The 16,875-nt window shown below is 45.8% G+C and overlaps 1 protein-coding gene across 1 annotated transcript in view; it reads left to right on the top strand.

Moving 5' to 3' along the window:
• ABCA13 (ATP binding cassette subfamily A member 13) overlaps positions 1 to 16,875 on the top strand; it is a 296,583-nt gene that overhangs the window by 152,430 nt on the left and 127,278 nt on the right. Inside the window, 4 exon segments of the mRNA XM_027124171.1 lie at positions 985 to 1,115; positions 1,243 to 1,404; positions 9,986 to 10,234; positions 16,475 to 16,564. Coding sequence (XP_026979972.1) covers positions 985 to 1,115; positions 1,243 to 1,404; positions 9,986 to 10,234; positions 16,475 to 16,564 — 632 coding nt within the window.

Genomic DNA, 16,875 nt, shown 5'->3' with positions numbered 1-16,875 from the left:
CTTATAACTCTATGGTTGTCAGCATCACTTTACCTGAACTTCTTTTTTCTCCCTCAGTTTAATCCTCTGTATTTCATTCTTTTTTTTTTTTTTTTTTTTTTTTGCGGTACGTGGGCCTCTCAGTGTTGTGGCCTCTCCCGTTGCGGAGCACAGGCTCCAGACGCGCAGGCTCAGTGGCCATGGCTCACGGGCCCAGCCGCTCTGCGGCATGTGGGATCTTCCCAGACCAGGGCACGAACCCGCGTCCCCTGCATTGGCAGGCGGACTCTCAACCACTGCGCCACCAGGGAAGCCCTAATTCTTTTTTTTAAGCAACTTTATTCAAGTATAATTTACATACTGTAAAATTAACTGACTTTAAATAGATAATTCATTAATATTTAGTAAATGTACTGAGTTGTGCAGCCATCATGCAGTTTGAGAACTTTTAGTTTGTTTTTTATTATTATTCTTTTTTAAAATTGAAGTATAGTTGCTTTACAGTGTTGTGTTAGTTTCTGCTGTACAGCAAAGTGAATCAGCCACGTGTATACATATGCCCGTTCCTTCTTGGACCTCCCTCCCGTTCCCCGCACAGTCTCACCCCTCTAAGTCATCACAGAGCACCGAGCTGAGCCTGTGCTTCATGCTTAATTGCTCCTTCCTGTGATGACGGGAAGTGATTTCGGCAACGATTAATCTGGAGGATCTGCAGCCTCTCGTTTGCTTTCTCAGACCATCCTGTTTGCACAGCCCATCCTACCCGGGAGGCCATCATTCTCTGCCTCTTCACAGAGCTGTTGCAGATTCTGTGTGTCTCCTAGGCTTGGCTGTGGCGTTAGACGCAGAGCTGTCTTTGCTTCTTTGTCCCCATTTCCTCAAACTTCAAACACATGCAGGAGAGGTGGAGAGGAGATGTGTCTGCTGCCAGTTATACACGCCAAAGAAGGTTTGTGTGCCGCGTTCGCTAAAATCAGCAGAGAGCTGACCGCGGGTGCTTTGCAGAAAACCGTCTGCCAGAATGAAAATGGGATTGAAATAGACTTGGGCGGGTTAATGCTGGTGCCAGAAAGCAGCAGCTTCCGCTGGGGACTCAGGAAGTGGGGTAAGTGTGTGGAGACGGAGTTCGCGCCAGCGTGCAGATCAGACCTGCCAGAGAAAGTGCCTAAGGCTGGTGATGAATAGTTACAATCCTCACTTCCTGAACTGGAATCACATCTTCTCGTGAAATATTTGACAAAGAATGTGCTTTACTTCTCTTAGGGTAGCCGCTGCCTCAGACTTAACGACAGGACATCTTGGGGAAACCTTTGTGGGCCTGTCGGTCTTCAGGAAGCTGAAGACAGACGTGCCGTCGAGGGCACCCTCCTCCACACTCACCTCCTGGCCAGAGCGGAGGGGGATTGAGCCGGGCATCCTGAACCGGTACCTCCGTTCCCTCCTCCCTGATGGCATGAGATACCGTGGGGTGTCTAAGCAGCTCTCTTTGCCTCTCTTAAAACTACAAACTCACCTCTTTGCCTCATCACCCACTTCAGCGTTCTTGTTTACACTGATTGAAATCAGATTGAGATGGACCCACAGCTGGTGGCTTGAAGAAGGCTTTGTGTGAGGTCCATCAGGCATGACTGTTACAGCTGAGAGAGGACGTCGGGGGTGGGGGGCCTGGGGAAATGCACAGGGGGTGTTTCGCAAGTAGGAAGAATGGCCTTGGGGTGGGGTTGGGGGGAGCCTCAGCTCAGTGAGGTGAGAAACAGACGGGGGTGCTGGGGACAGCCTTTGGTCAGCGTCCATCCGTCCCTCATCCATCTGACCCACGCAGAGCAGAACCAGAGGTGAGGGCCAAGGTTGAGGTCGCGATGGGGATGCAGCAGGAGGTGTCCCCAGGTCCTTTTCCTAACCATCTGTTAGAACTTTGGAGGGAGCTCAGGTTTGAAAACCCAAGTGTGAGGCTGTTGAGAAGCTTCAGAAGGACCTGTCTTTGGTGCATTTAAGACAAAACCCACATTCTGAGCTTGCAACCAGCCCAGGGGATGTATGTAGTTGGTGGCAGAGCCAGCCTGTACCCTGGTTCTCTGAAGGTCAAGTCACTATCTTTTCAAGGCAGGTTTAAACAAAGGGGTTTCAGCAACCTTTAAATTATTCAAAAAACGTGGCTAGGTGTAAGGGATGACCCTATTCCAAAGTGAAATCCTAATTTGATTCTTTTAACATTTTGGGTATCACGATCATAATGCTTTTTAAAAAAATTTTATTGAAGTATAGGTGATTTACAGTGTTTTGTAAGCAAAGTGTAAGTTTTGTACAGCAAAGTGATTCAGTTGTACATATACATACATTCTTTTTCATATTCTTTTCCATTGTGGTTTATCACAGGATATTGAATATAGTTCCCTGTGCTCTACTGTAGGACCTTGTTATTTATCCATCCTATATATACTAGTTTGCATCTGCTGACCCCAAACTCCCAGCCCTTCCCTCCCCCAAACCCCCTCCCCCTTGGTAACTACAAGTCTGTTCTCTATGTCTCTGAGTCTGTCTCTGTTTCATAGGTAAGTTCATTTGTGTCATATTTTAGATTCCACATATAAGTGATATCATATGATATTTGTCTTTCTCTGTCTGACTTAATTCACTTAGTATGATCACCTCTAGGTCCATCCATGTTGCTGAAAATGGGATTATTTCATTCTTTTTTATGGCTGAGTAGTATTCCATTGTGTATATGTGCCACATCCTCTTTATCCACTCCTTTGTTGATGGACATTTAGGTTGCTTCCATGTCCTGGCTATTGTAGATAATGCTGCAGTGAACATCGGGGTACATGTATCTTTTTAAATGGTTTTGTCTGGATATATGCCCAGTAGTGGGATTGCTGGGTCAAATGGTTGTTCTATTTTTAGTTTTTTAAGGAACCTCTATACTGTTCTCCATAGTGGCTGCACCAATTTACATTCCCTCCAATAGTGCAAGAGGGTTCCCTTTTCTCCACACCCTCTCCAGCATTTGTTATTTGTAGATTTTTTGATGATGGCTAATCTGACTGGTGTGAGATGATATCTTGTTGTAGTTTTGATATGCATTTCTCTAATAATTAGTGATGTTGAGTGTCTTTTCAACAATCATAGTGCTTTTCAAAGAATCAGATCAAGGATATATACATGTATAGCAATTGGAACCTTCAGTGGCTTTTCATGTAGAAAATTACACTATCACCTATTTTTTTCTTTTTTAAGAAAAATCATGTACAATAAAATAGTATGGTTGTTACAAGAAAACAGGTAAAGCATCATAAAAGTTGGGTAATATAGAGCTGTGAGATTATTATTAAAACAATTTAGATAAATATAGTCTACTTGTTAGCTTTTTAAAGAATTAAACATAGTACTCCTTTTGCTTTTCCAAAGCAAGGTTACAGTAATCTAGCATGGTTTTAAATTTTGTGTATTTTTATATTACCAGGTTTAATATTTAAGAAATAATTGTATTTTGTTGGTTTTTGTTTTTTTGTGTTTTTCTTGCTGTATGCGGGCCTCTCACTGTTGTGGCCTCTCCCATTGCAGAGCACAGGCTCTGGACGTGCAGGCTCAGTGGCCATGGCTCACAGGCCTAACTGCTCTGTGGCATGTGGGATCTTCCTGGACCAGGGCACGAACCTGTGTCCCCTGCATCGGCAGGTGGACTCTCAACCACTGCACCACCAGGGAAGCCCTGTATTTTGGGTTTTATGTCATATTAATAAGCAAACCAATGTGTCACAAAATTTCTCCTTTCCTTTTACTTTTTTCCCATTTTTTTCGATTTTCTCTTTTTTCTCTTTATCTCTCCTTCCCTCTCCTGTCCCCCCCTTCCTTCCTTTCTTAATAGGAGGATATTTGATTTTGTTAGTTTTTCTTCTTTAAATGGTATGAATTATTATTCATAATTCAGTCATAATTTGCATAAATGTCACACAATTATAGTCTTTACCAGGACAAAGATTGGGGACCACCCCACCTACGTCTTTTGTGCTCTGAATGGGGTCACTGGCGGCACACTGCCTGTGCAGATGTCAGTGTGTCCACACGAGGTTGGGATTCCCGAGTCCTGGTACTGGGACACATTCTCAACATTAATGCCCATCTGCAGGTGTTTACCTGTTTGATTAAAAGCCTACCCCCCAGGAGCCATCTGGCACTGTTAGTTTTCCATACAGCTTGCTGATTCTGTTTTCTGGATTGGTGAGAACAGATGAAATGATTTAAGCCTTTTCCGCCCTGCTAATGATTTTGGAGTCCCAGGTCATGACTGGGGCGCAGTAGAAAATATAGTCATCCCTCAGCATCCGAGGTGGGATTGGTTCCAGGACCCCTGTGAATACCAAAATCCCTAGATGCTCAAGTCCCTTATATAAAATGGTGTAGTATTTACATATAACCTACACACATCCTCCTGTATGTTTTAAATCATCTCTAGATTAGTTATAATACCTGATACAATATATATGCTCAGTAAATAGTTACCAGTGTGTGACAAATACAAGTGTTGCTTTTTGGAACTTTCTGGAGTATTTTTTTTTCTTGAATATTTTCTGAGGCAGATATGGAGGGTCGGCCATATCCCTAGTACCTGATGTACCATGTTTCTGACTCAGAACCCATGTCTACTCCAAGGAGATCCTCCCCACGCCAGGCACCCTCCCTACCTGTCAGAGAACACCTTTTACTCCTTGAATTCCTGGCAGTGGCAGCCCCTTGGAGAAGTCTGACCTACTGTTAAATACAGTACACTGTGTTGGTCAATTGTCATGTTTCATTACGTTTGACTCTATTAGAAGATTAAAAGCTTTGAGAACTTTATTCAAAGAGAAAACCTAAGGAACTAGCATAGCACTTACACGTAATAAATGCTGTGCTTTGTTCTCCCAAATTAACTCACTTCACAATTTCTCCTGAACTGCGTGTATTTATAAATAAGTGAAAGGTTTGAATTACATTATTTTAAAGATCCACTTCAACTCTAAAATTCTCTTAACTCAGTGAGCAAAGAAAGATACTATTTCTATTTCATAAAGTCGTGCATCTCCCAAATAAGTATACAGTCTTTACAGAATAATTATTGATTACAAGATGCATAAATATTCATTGTTCAAAAAACCAGAAAACTGAGAAGAAAAAATAGCATGATCTCACCACACAAATAAATAGAAATCTTTAATAAGTAAGTTGAAAATGTATATAGTACTTTAACTTTTTAAAAAAGATATTTATTTATTTATTTAGTTGCACTGGGTCTTAGTTGTGGCAGGTGGGCTCCTTAGTTGTGGCTCGTGGACTCCTTAGTTGTGGCATGCAAACTCTTAGTTGCAGCATGCTTGTGGGATCTAGTTCCCTGACCAGGGATGGAAGCCGGGCCCCCTGCATTGGGAGCACGGAGTCTTATCCACTGCGCCACCAGGGAAGTACCACTTTAACTTTTTGAATCTAAAAAATCACTTGGTCAAATTCAAATAGTGTATAGAGAATAGAAATTATTTCATAAAAGACAACAACTTTTCACTAAAGTATATACACCAAAACAGTAATAATTTTTCTAGTTTAATATTAGTATTGTTAGTAAATTATATTCATTCTATATGTGTTATTTTGTAACACATTTTTCTCCATTGAGTGGTTGTATTTTAAATTGTTCAATTAATCCCCTGTGTCAGACAACTTCTTGCTACTATTCTCTATAAGATGTAACAAACCACCTTGTTTGCTATATTTGATGAATTTCTATTGCTTTTTGACAAATCCAACTCTTGGATTGGAATTAAGCTGATCAAAGGTGGTTCATATTTGCTTCCCCCAGAAAGACTGAACAGGTCTGTTCTCCCAGCAGCACTGTTAAGAAGGCCCATTTCCTAAAACACTCAGTAATAATAGGGATGGACATTGTTTTTAATCCTTACCATATTGATAATCTGAAAATTTATTTTCCAGATAAATTTTCTTACATAAAATATCTGATTTTGCAGTAAACATATATTAGTTATTTTGTATTTTTTTAAAAAGGAACTGCATATTCAGGCATGCTGTTTGCCCAGTTTTCTTTTGGAGTATTCATTTTTCAAAAATTGACTTGAAGGCATTACATTTATAATGCTTTGTTTTAAAATCTTCATGAATATTTGGATGAACTTGGCAACGTGGAGATCGCATTCTGGGCTGGATGCTGAGTCTTTAAGTAATCTTTTAACGATTGAAGCTACCTGACCAAAAAGAGTCTTTGGACATCTTCCCTAAGCAATTTTATGGTCAGTGTAAATGGGAGTGAATAATTATGGATGTAACTGGAGTCCTTGAATATAATTGCACTCATAAGTCAAATGAGATAATTCATAACAATTTGGTCCAGTATTCCAGTTTTGTCTGTTAAATTATTCATACGAATACTTTCATGAGTTTAGCTGTGAATATTTGATTGGTGGTTGGATAAATGACATCAGCTATCTTAGCTCTTTATTTTTCCAATTTGTGTCTAATTAACATTTATGGGAAGGTGGGGAAAATTTGTTTTTCTTAATATAAGAAACACCTTTCCCCACGGACTTACTGAGGCTGTCTGATGAGCATTTACTAGGACTGGTAGTTTCATAAGTGTGGTAATAATAATCCTCATTACCTCCAGGGAAAATACTACAAGTCTCTATTTTACAACTGGGGGAAATGGCATCCAGAGAGGTTAGGTAAGCTTCCAGAAGTCACACAGCATGTTGGTGGCTGAGACTGGATTCAAATCCTGGTTTACGTGGATTGAAAGATGGAGCCGTCCCCACGCCACAGTGGCGCTTCTGGTGGTCCCCTCTGGAGCATGGCCAGAGGGCACAGGGATGTAGTCTGACCCGGGCCCAGCTCCTCCATCACCAGGCAAATCCACCACCCAGATGGTCATGTGCTTTTTCCATTTTGTAGCGCCTGCTGTGCAGACAAAACCCTCTGTGACTTGAACAGGGGTTTGCAGTCACGGCCTGTGGTGCACGTATGTGAGAAGGCGCACAGTGTGGCAGCAGCTGCGGTGGCCAGGTGTGTAGTCGAAGGATGCTGACCCGAGGGGTGTGGCTTCCGGTGGGCAGTGACCAGAGGTGTGGTGGAGGCACAAGCCCCCGGGCCCACCGGTGACTTTCAGGTCCTCTTGAATGGAAACAGTGAGGCGTCTGTCTTGGCGGTGAAACAGCTCCTGAGCCAGAGGCCGTGAGGACAGCAAGCAATCATCTCAGCAGTCATTTTGGAATCTAGGGGTTTGGCAACCAACATCTCAGTTATTTCTGCTTGAGTTAGATAATTCATGTAATTACCCTAATAGGTCTGCATACGTAATGCCATGCATCAGTATCATCCGACATTAGAATCTCCTAAAATGATCAGTAAGGGGGTATTTTGTATTCGTGTCTACGTTTATATGATGAAGGATCAAATTTAGCTTAATATACCTTTTCTAGCACTAGAGTCTCTCTATCTGCTGATTTAATAATGCTTTATGAGAGTTATAGATGAATCACCATTAGTTGTGCATTAAATCACAATTTTTTTTTTTTTTTTTTGCGGTACGCGGGCCTCTCTCTGTTGTGGCCTCTCCCGTTGCGGAGCACAGGCTCCGGATGCGCAGGCTCAGCGGCCATGGCTCACGGGCCCAGCCGCTCCACGGCATGTGGGATCTTCCCAGACCGGGGCACGAACCCGTGTCCCCTGCATCGGCAGGTGGACTCTCAACCACTGCATCACCAGGGAAGCCCAAATCAGCAATTCTTTAACCCAGCTGAGCATCAGAATCCCCTGGGAAGTTTTGTTTTCTTCTTTTTCTTTTTAAAGCAGATTTTAATCTCTGAGGCTGTGAAGATCTGATTCTGTCTGAGGTGGGACCTGGAAATCAGCATTTAAATCAAGGTCCCCAGGTGAATCTGAAATGTAGCCAGAAGTATTAACCACTATTTTCACCACAAGCCCAGCCTCATGAGAGAGTGCTGCTTGTTTCATAATAAAATGTTACTTTGTATCATAATGTGCATCTCATCATGTGACCTTCAGTGCAGTAAAGCCTGTCAACCCTAATCTTCAAAGCATCTGGTAAAGGGCTTCACCTCCTTCCACCTGCCACGTGTACTCAGCGCTCCACACGGTTATCCGCCGAATATGCCACGCTGGTTAATAGCTCATGTGCTGGTCTTTAAACATCCAGATTTCCTTGACTGCCTTCAAACATCTCCTGGTGGGTCTTAAGGATCCTGCCTAAATGTCCCCACTTTCCCCTAAACCTCCCAAGACTGCGTCTTTGATTCCAATCCTTGAAGCACTGCCACCATATTACACTAGTTTGCAGTGTGTTGGGTTGTTTACATTTTTATCTCAATCCCTGTGTTACACCTTTTTTGAGGACAGAAACCAAAGAGCCAGAGCCTGCACATGCTGGCTCTCAGGGAGGATCTACAGATGAGGGGGTTCTTTCAGATACGCATTTTCTTCTCCAGCTGTGCCTCTGCAGCTCTGCTCTCAGTGCTATTATCAATCTTTTATCTTTCAAGATGGTAGTTTCTTTAAAAATGTTTTCTTCCGGGACTTTAAACTTATTCACTGCTCTTTTATTAACTTATTTCAGTTTGATGTTTATTATGACAGTCAATTTAGCGTATCTGTTCTTTGTTTCTTCCTTTTTTTTTTTTTTTTTTGGCCGCACTGCATGGCTGGTGGGATCTCAGTTCCCCAACCAGGGATTGAACCTGGGCCGCGGTGGTGAAAGTGCGGAGTCCTAACCACTGGACCGCCAGGGAGCTCCCACATCTGTTCTTTCAGAGGCCGCTTTTCTTGTGCGATACTTTAGGAGGAATCAGTGGGCGGGGGGGGGGGGGTGGTCCGTGGGCCTGGCCGAGGTTCAGCGCGTCGTCCTTTAGATGTGACTGGCTGGAGGCTGCAGTCCATGGGCCTCTCTGTTTGCTCCCAACTTTGCCTCCTCAGCTGTATACAGAATCTGCTCTCACGGGCTGTTTGGCTGGAATGGGGGCAGGTTCACTGCACAGAGTCTGTGGACCCCAATGACCGCCCTACGAGGGAGCCTGGCAGGAGGACCGGGCCAGGTCGCCCAGTTCGTGCTGTGCTTTCCGGGTTTACCTTTTGCCTCTCTGTTTGAGGAGGGCTGTTATCAGATTTGCCGCGTAAGGAAGGGAGGCCGGTGCAGCTGAGGCGAGGCCGGGACCCCCTGCCCCGTGAGGCTGCCCCAGCTCCTCCTCACCGGGGATGCCCCGGATGTGGCGGAGGGTGCAGGGTGCGGGAGTCCGCAGGGACCTGGGGAGAGGCAGGCGTGGTGCCGCTCGAATCCTGACCAGGATGTAACCTGAGAGGGGGGAGACATGGGGTGAGAACAGAGGGGGAGAGCCAGGAGAGGGGGTGCCCTCTCTGCCACCTCCCACCCCTCCCTCGGGGACCTTGGAACGTCTTGGTTTTGTACTTTTTTTTTTTTGTTGCGGTACGCGGGCCTCTCACTGTCGTGGCCTCTCCCGTTGTGGAGCACAGGCTCTGGACGCGCAGGCTCAGCGGCCATGGCTCACGGGCCCAGCCGCTCCGCGGCATGTGGGATCTTCCCGGACCGGGGCTCGAACCCACGTCCCATGCATCGGCAAGCGGACTCTCGACCACTGCGCCACCAGGGAAGCCTGGTTTCGTACTTCTTGTGCGAGAATGCAGGCTCACGTTGCAGGCTTTGTTTTAACCCGTGAGAATAAACACAAGCCCCGTCTCCCCATCCTTTTGCGTCTGCCTGCCCCCCTTCAGAAGTAGGAGCGGAGTGGGGGCCACCGTGACTTCTGTCCTTGTGTTTCATATCGCGAGACGCCCCGTGTGTGTAACTTTCCGGTGTGTCCTTAGGGTAGAGTGGGAGCCGTTGGTGCTCCTGGGCTCAGGGATCAGTGAAGGGACCTGCACGACGGGCGGCATGTCAGGGATGCCAAGTGGGCCCCGGGCACTGACCTGCCGTATCTTCCCGTCCCCTCAGACGGCACGCCTGCTGGGCCCCCCTGGTGCGGGGCGGTGCCCTGCTCTGGGCACAGACGGCCGCCCTCCTGCTGAAGCGGCTCCACCACTTGGGTCGGGCCTGGAAGGGCACCACCTCTGACCTGCTGCTGCCCGTGCTCTTCGTGGCCTTGGCGATGGGCTTGCTCATGGTGAGGCCTTTGGCCGTCGGCTGCCCTCCCCTCAAACTGACACCTGGCCATTATGACATGGCCAAAACCTACTTTTTCAGGTAAGAACCTTTTTTGGCTTCTTCCCTTCTATTTCCAAATTATGTCAGGACAGATTAGGAATAGCAGTAGCTCTGATTCTTTAAGAATTTCAAACACACATGCGTTGTCATCGTTTTGGAGGTCGGTGTTCCCGAGGGTGAGCACTGAGAAGCTCCTGCTTCTTTCGGGGCCTGTCTTATGACAGATGCTGAGGACAGATGCGGCAAGCCTGGTTCAACCTCTGTGCCCCCCAGGCTCCCCTTGGTGGAAGGGGACACGGCTGCTGAGATGCAGAGAGTGGGGCTCACAACCGCCCACGGGCCCTGAGCCGGGACTGGGAGGGCTGCATGTGGTCCAGAGTGGTTAGGACTTTAGAAGAATATATACATTGTCTATTTCACAAACCCTCCAAGGCTGCTTCTGGGACACCGGCCCTTAGCTGCACGCCCCCCTCTGCAGAGAAATGTCTGGATTTTCTCTCTAAACAGGAGAGGGCCCCGGCACAGCCCCAAGCCAGATTAAGTCCTGTTCTGCCAATACGTTCAGGCCAGTCTGAGTGTTGCCGCCAGATGAGTTTACGTAGGAAATTCTCAAAGCCTCCAGGGGTGTTGTTTCACCCACGGGGGGCTGGGGACCCGAGAGAGGTCCCGGCCTCCTGAGAGCCTCGCCCTGGGTGGGCTGGTCCCTCTGGACCAAGTTCAGAGCATCTTCGCTGAGCATCTGCCGCGGCCGGGATCTGGGCCTCTTTACACCGAGTGCCGAGCCTGGACCATCTTCCTTCCAGCAGGCCCTGCTCAGTCCCATCGGGGCCAAGACCCGGACTCGGGGCGCCTGGTCCACGCTGAGCAGGCATCTTCATTGGGCCAAGTATGGTGCGGGCAGCCACGAGGTCTGGGGTAGGTTTGCTTCTGTCAAATGTGTATCTTGATGAAAGTACTGAGCTGCATTGTCTAGGCTCTGAGTGCTTTCTGATCTTTGTGCCACTTTTACAACGGTATGTGATGTGGAGTTAAACAAATAGAGGCACAAAAGGAAAAGTCGAGAATGAACTGTTTGGTTGGCTTCTATCTCCGTGGTAACGGGATCCCCCCACCCCCAAGCCTTATGTGAAGAACCGTGCATCTGTCCCGAGTATTCCTTCCCAAGAGGGGTCCTCCTCTCTGGCCCAGTGCTTTATTTACCTGCTCTCACCCCTCATTTATGGAATGGTTAAATGTGTGAGAATGTCCACTAATGCTTCTTACTGGCCAGATGTTCAGATTTCTGTTGCACTCCTCAGGTATGTAAGAGCTGTGACTATTTTGAGCTTTTCAGTTACAAAATTGTAACTGTCCATTTTTTTCCACCTTCATACATTTCCATCGCAAGTTTTTCGGGGGTAACATCAGTATTTTCAGGATGCATATCACCAGATTATCCTTATAAATGTGCACCGATTTACAGCCCCATAGAACACTTGATTCTTTTATTCAACAAGTATTTATTAGGCACCTACTACATGTCGCATACCGTTCTTGGTAGTCACACACGTATGAACAGAACAGGCCCAAATCCCCACATTCGTGGGCGAGAGGAAGCTTATTTCTCCAAATCTGCACTCTCGCTTTTGAGGCCCAGACCTGCTGACGCATGGCTTTGTTAGGCGGCTCTTAGGTTACTCTTGAGACTGAATGTTCTCAGTCACTTTATGATTGTTTTAAATTGCACTTTGCATGTTGAATGGATTGAGCATCACATGCAATTAAGTCACATTCTCAGTGATCTCCATTCTCCTCTGCCCCGTCTTCCCCTCTTCACCTTTTCTTTTCAGGCAGGTGAAGATTTCTCTACATGGCGTTTATGTCACTGAAACCATTTTCAAATAGCATTGAAATGGTTGCAAATAGCCATTCACTTTCTCCACTGCGTTATTCATTTGGTAATTATGTTTTTTTTTGTCTGAGAGCATTTTTCCTGTTCTCACAGTATTAATCTCTCATAGAAGGAATGCACTCCAAAATATGTTGAGTCTGAGAATGATAGATATTTTAATATTTTCTTCCATTTCTAAGAAGCTGAGGAGGCTTCTTACATATCTGATGCTCATTTTCTCATCCTTACAGACGGGCCGGGCCATAGGATAGGGTGTGTGTTCTGTCAGAAATCGCGTATTTCCCCTCTTCTAATCTTTAATTTCAGACTAAACAGAAAGAACGAGTTTACATGTCATTAGTTTTTGTTTAGTAGAGTAGCAGTTTACCTAGTTATGAGGGAAAAACTATAAAATGCCGCCAGAGATGGTTCATACGGATGGAGACTTCCCTTGCTTTTCTGAGTTTTCCTCGTGGGCGAGGAGGGTGCCTCTACCCCTTTGGGATGCACAGCTGCTCTGCTTAAGGCTCAGCATGGACACCACTACCTCCTTCTGTGTCTCCTTCTGCTCTAGGGGGGTGACCACGTGTCCTGCTTTGCTCAGAGGTGAGGCCTGTCATCTTGGCGTCCATATTAATCATGCCCTTTCACTCTCAGAAGTGTCCTGGAAACCGTGTCTCAGTTTCAGAAAGAAAGTCCTGTGTAGGCAAGTGACTCTCAGTTGCTGTTACTTTATTTATTTAGTTCTGGTTCAAGGTGTCCATTCAGCGAATTTGCTTTTATTGTGGTAAAATACATACAACACAAATTTTACCATTTGAGCTATTTTTAAGTGTATCCGCATTATATTCACTGAGCATCTGCGCTGTTTGAGTTTCTCTGGCTTCTGGGACCCTCGGCCGTGTCTGTCCTGAGATGCCCAGGCAGCCACGCTCCCTGGCTCAGGAGTAGGAAGGCGTCTGCTTTCCTCCTTTGGGCCAAGAGACCAGGGAGGCTGAAGTCCGCAGGTCTCCGAGGGCCACCTTCTGCAGGATGGCCCTTTTTCCTCCCCACCCCGGGTGCTTTGCACCTGTTCTTCAAATGCCGTCCCTGTGTTGCCCGGCCTGAGGCACCTCTGCCTGTGGAAGCTCCCACGGAGCCCGCGGACCCCTGGAGCCGTTGCCGGTCAGTCCAGGGCTGGCACAGGGCAGGGGTGTGGGGGGAGGCCCACGCAGGCTGCTTTCTCGAGTTGGTTTGATCTCCATCTGCGTCAGAGTCATCTGGGACTCTTGTTAACATGAAGCCCCTTGGGGTGCTGGTGAAGAATATGCACTGATTCAAGCAAGCTGCTGCACGTGGAGTTTTGAGAAATGCTGGCGTGGAGAGGAAGCAGTGCCCCATGTAGGAAAGGCCTCAGGGATCCCGGTCAAGCACTCTTTCCAATCCCTGGAGTCTGGTAAGGACAGGCTTCATGTGCTTCTAACAGCACTTTAAATACAGCCAAGAGTTTGAAGACAACCAAAAAGAATTAGTTTAAGAACAAGCATTTGAATTTTATGGCAACAGGGATAATTTAAAGCTAGTTCTTTTTTCCTTGTTTTTCAAGTGACCTCTAGACCTAAGCCAAAAAGTAGTAAAAAGTAAACCATAACTTTGAAACTTGCTCTTAGTAATTATTCCAAGTAAACTGCTTTGTGGATCAATATTTTTTTTTCAGAAAAAAACATTTCAAACTTTCATGTTTGTTCTTGGGTTAATGGGCCAAAAGAGAGCTATTCAGAGTATTTCCACAGATGCCACAAATAACGTTTTCATTTTATGGGCAACATTTCCATGGAAAATACGTCCCTTTCCTTCTAAAAGTGTGTTCTCATTTGTCAGAAACAGAGATCACGCTGCCTACTTATGAGACATAGCTTTGTTGTAAATTTCAGCATCTTTCATCGCTGTGTGTTTCTGGACACAGCTGTATGGAATCAGATTAGGCCAGTTGTAAACCACCTGGATATTTAAAAATCTTGGTTGTATTTCATGCAGTGGGGAAGAAGGTGTTTTCCTATAAATAGTTACTCTTTTTTTTTTTTGCGGTACGCGGGCCTCTCACTGTTGTGGCTCCTCCCGCTGCGGAGCACAGGCTCCGGACGCGCAGGCTCAGCGGCCATGGCTCACGGGCCCAGCCGCTCCGCGGCATGTGGGATCTTCCCGGACCGGGGCACGAACCCGTGTCCCCTGCATCGGCAGGCGGACTCTCAACCCCTGCGCCACCAGGGAAGCCCATAGTTATTCTTTTTGGTTTTGGATGCTATAGCGGTATTCACATTCCAACTTAGGCCTGAAAGTAAAGTTGTCCTCAGCTCGGTGTAGTGAGCTGTTCTTTCTTTTCCATTTATAATCGGTCCTTTCTGAAAGGTAAGAGGTCTGGGAAGATCACATTGCGGGAAGTAAAATAACTGGGTAGAGATGAAGGAGTAGGCCTACGATTTCAGTGCATTAGCAAGATGACAGTTTGTTCCACAGAGTGCTTTTGAGAATCGGCTGTGTTCTGACTACTGTCCTCGGCCTTCCCATTTCTCTCATGGATTGTTTTGTTCCGCGATGAGAAGCCCACAGTTAAGCCAGTGGAGATGTTGCAGCCACTGGGAGGAAACGGGATAGAAGAGGTGGCAGAGGGGGGCTCACAGGAGGAGGAGCTTGGGGCTTAGTGGCTGGAGACGGTGTCCAACCAGGTAGCAGGGAAGCGGATGCCCTTCAGAGGGAGCTGGTCCACCCCGTCAGAAGGCGGTTCCACTGGGCTGGGCCGCGGTGCCTTCTGGGAGAGAAAGTCGGGAAGAGCAGGGAGGGACTTGAATACTCTTTCAAGGCTCATAGGTGACAGGGAACCAGTGATATATTTTGAGCAGAGAATACACCAGGTTGCTGCATGAGAGGCTCACTGCCGATTATGGAAATTGGGAATCTCTGTAAAGTCCCCGTCTGTGCTGAGGCTGCACTGCTCGAGGATGGACATTGCGCCTCATTCTGGGCTTTGACGTGTACTTTCAGGAAGCGGGGTGCACGAACCTCACCTACCCAGACCTCCCCAGGTTTAATCGCTGGTAGAAAGTCAAAAGGTGTTCAGGAGTCAACTCTGCTTTGTCTATAAACAAAGAAATCGATTAGAAGAATCAGTGGTTGAAGGTTACTTTGCAGTGTCTACGTTTCTTAAGAGAAGCTAATGTTGAAGTTCTTTAGAAAAAAACATTTATGCTCATTTGTTAATTTATATACTGCTTCTTTCCAAAAATTTGAGGTCATCGTTCACATGCAAATGATATCTCATTTTTTCCTTTATTTTGAGGATAAGTGTTCCCAGCGATGTCTATTCAAAAGCATTTTGTAAATTACATGATATAAGTTCTAGAAAGTAATAAATCTCTATTCTTTCATAAACACTTATCATCCAGAATTTTAATTAATTGAAATGAGCCCCACTCCTAATCAGCCAGGTTTAAAATATCGTCTCCTTTACATTTTCTCAAGCCAAGATATTTCTTACAATTGATGGATAACATTTAATGTAGAGTTTGTTTCTGTATCTCTCCCAGGCTATGAGAATAGTGTGTCTTGTCTTTGATGGTGTCTTCAATAAGGAGATTCCACCTTGGTGGCCTTGGTTCCCATAGATGCTGCTTGAACTGTGAACAGACTTCTGAGATTTGTGCCAGTGAAAGAGATACTATAATTCATTGTGTCCTTAAAGCACACATAGGACTTCTTATCAAGAAAAGGTTCAATATAATTCACATGTAGAAACACACAAGAAAGCAGATAGAAGAAGCTGTTCTGTGGGACTTCCCTGGAGGTCCAGTGGTTAAGACTTCGTGCTTCCCCTGCAGGGGATACGGGTTGGATCACTGGCCGGGGAACTAAGATTCCACGGCTGTGCAGCGCAGCCAAAAACATAAATAAATAAAATAAAAAAATTAAACTACTTTATGAAAAATGGAAGTTGTTTTGTTGCAGGGCTATGCTATAGGACACGTACTGATAGCAAATCAGAGCTCTAGCAGTCAGAGAATAGTTTTGTAGACTTTAATATATTAACATGATGTAATACAATGCAGCCTTTAAAATTAATTTTTAAAAAACATACAAAAATGCCAGAGTTGGTAATATTATAATTTTAAGTGAAAGGATGAGAAAAATAATACACTTGAATGCAAGTATATAAAAATGCATTATCTGTGGTGGTAAAACTGTGCTTTTAAGACATTTCTTCATCCGGTTGCTGGTTTGGCTTCACCATAAAAAAGGTGAACGATTAGCTCTATCTGTGCTGCTAGGAACATGCGCCTGGACAGTTGGCCTGGGCTCTCTCTGACAGACTGTCACGTGAGCTCCCAGGCAAGTACTAACCTCCCACCTTGTTTCCTTCGTCTCATGACAAGCAGCAGTGAGAACGGTGACGTGGAGCTCCGCCGCGTGCTTTTGTGGAAGTTTGGGGATCAGGACCTGCTCTGTGCTGACTTACACTCAGACCTGTAAGTGTCCGATGCAGAAATGCAGCCTCCAGCCAGCCGCCCCCAGGCTGCAGGACTGGCGTCTCCAGGACTGTGTCGCCTGTTCTCACTGTAGGGCTGAGACTGAGCAGGCCTGAGGGTGCTGCTGTCTAAAATGACCCGAAATAAGCTCCATCATCGCTCCTTCCCTTCCTTGGTGGATACACGCTTTATATCATTGCAAAACCCATTAATTAATAATGAATAACATTCCCTTTGCTAACTAAAACCCCAAAAGAACAAAGCTAAAAGAATAAGGTAGCAATTAAGTATGAAATACGTAGTAACTGTTG

Source organism: Aethalodelphis obliquidens, unplaced genomic scaffold (genome assembly GCF_003676395.1).
Source record: "Aethalodelphis obliquidens isolate GAN/ISIS:26980383/991018 unplaced genomic scaffold, ASM367639v1 scaffold27, whole genome shotgun sequence".
Classification (NCBI taxonomy): domain Eukaryota; kingdom Metazoa; phylum Chordata; class Mammalia; order Artiodactyla; family Delphinidae; genus Aethalodelphis; species Aethalodelphis obliquidens.
The sequence above is the reverse complement of the archived record's forward strand: the minus strand, read 5'-3'. Positions and strand labels throughout refer to the sequence as shown.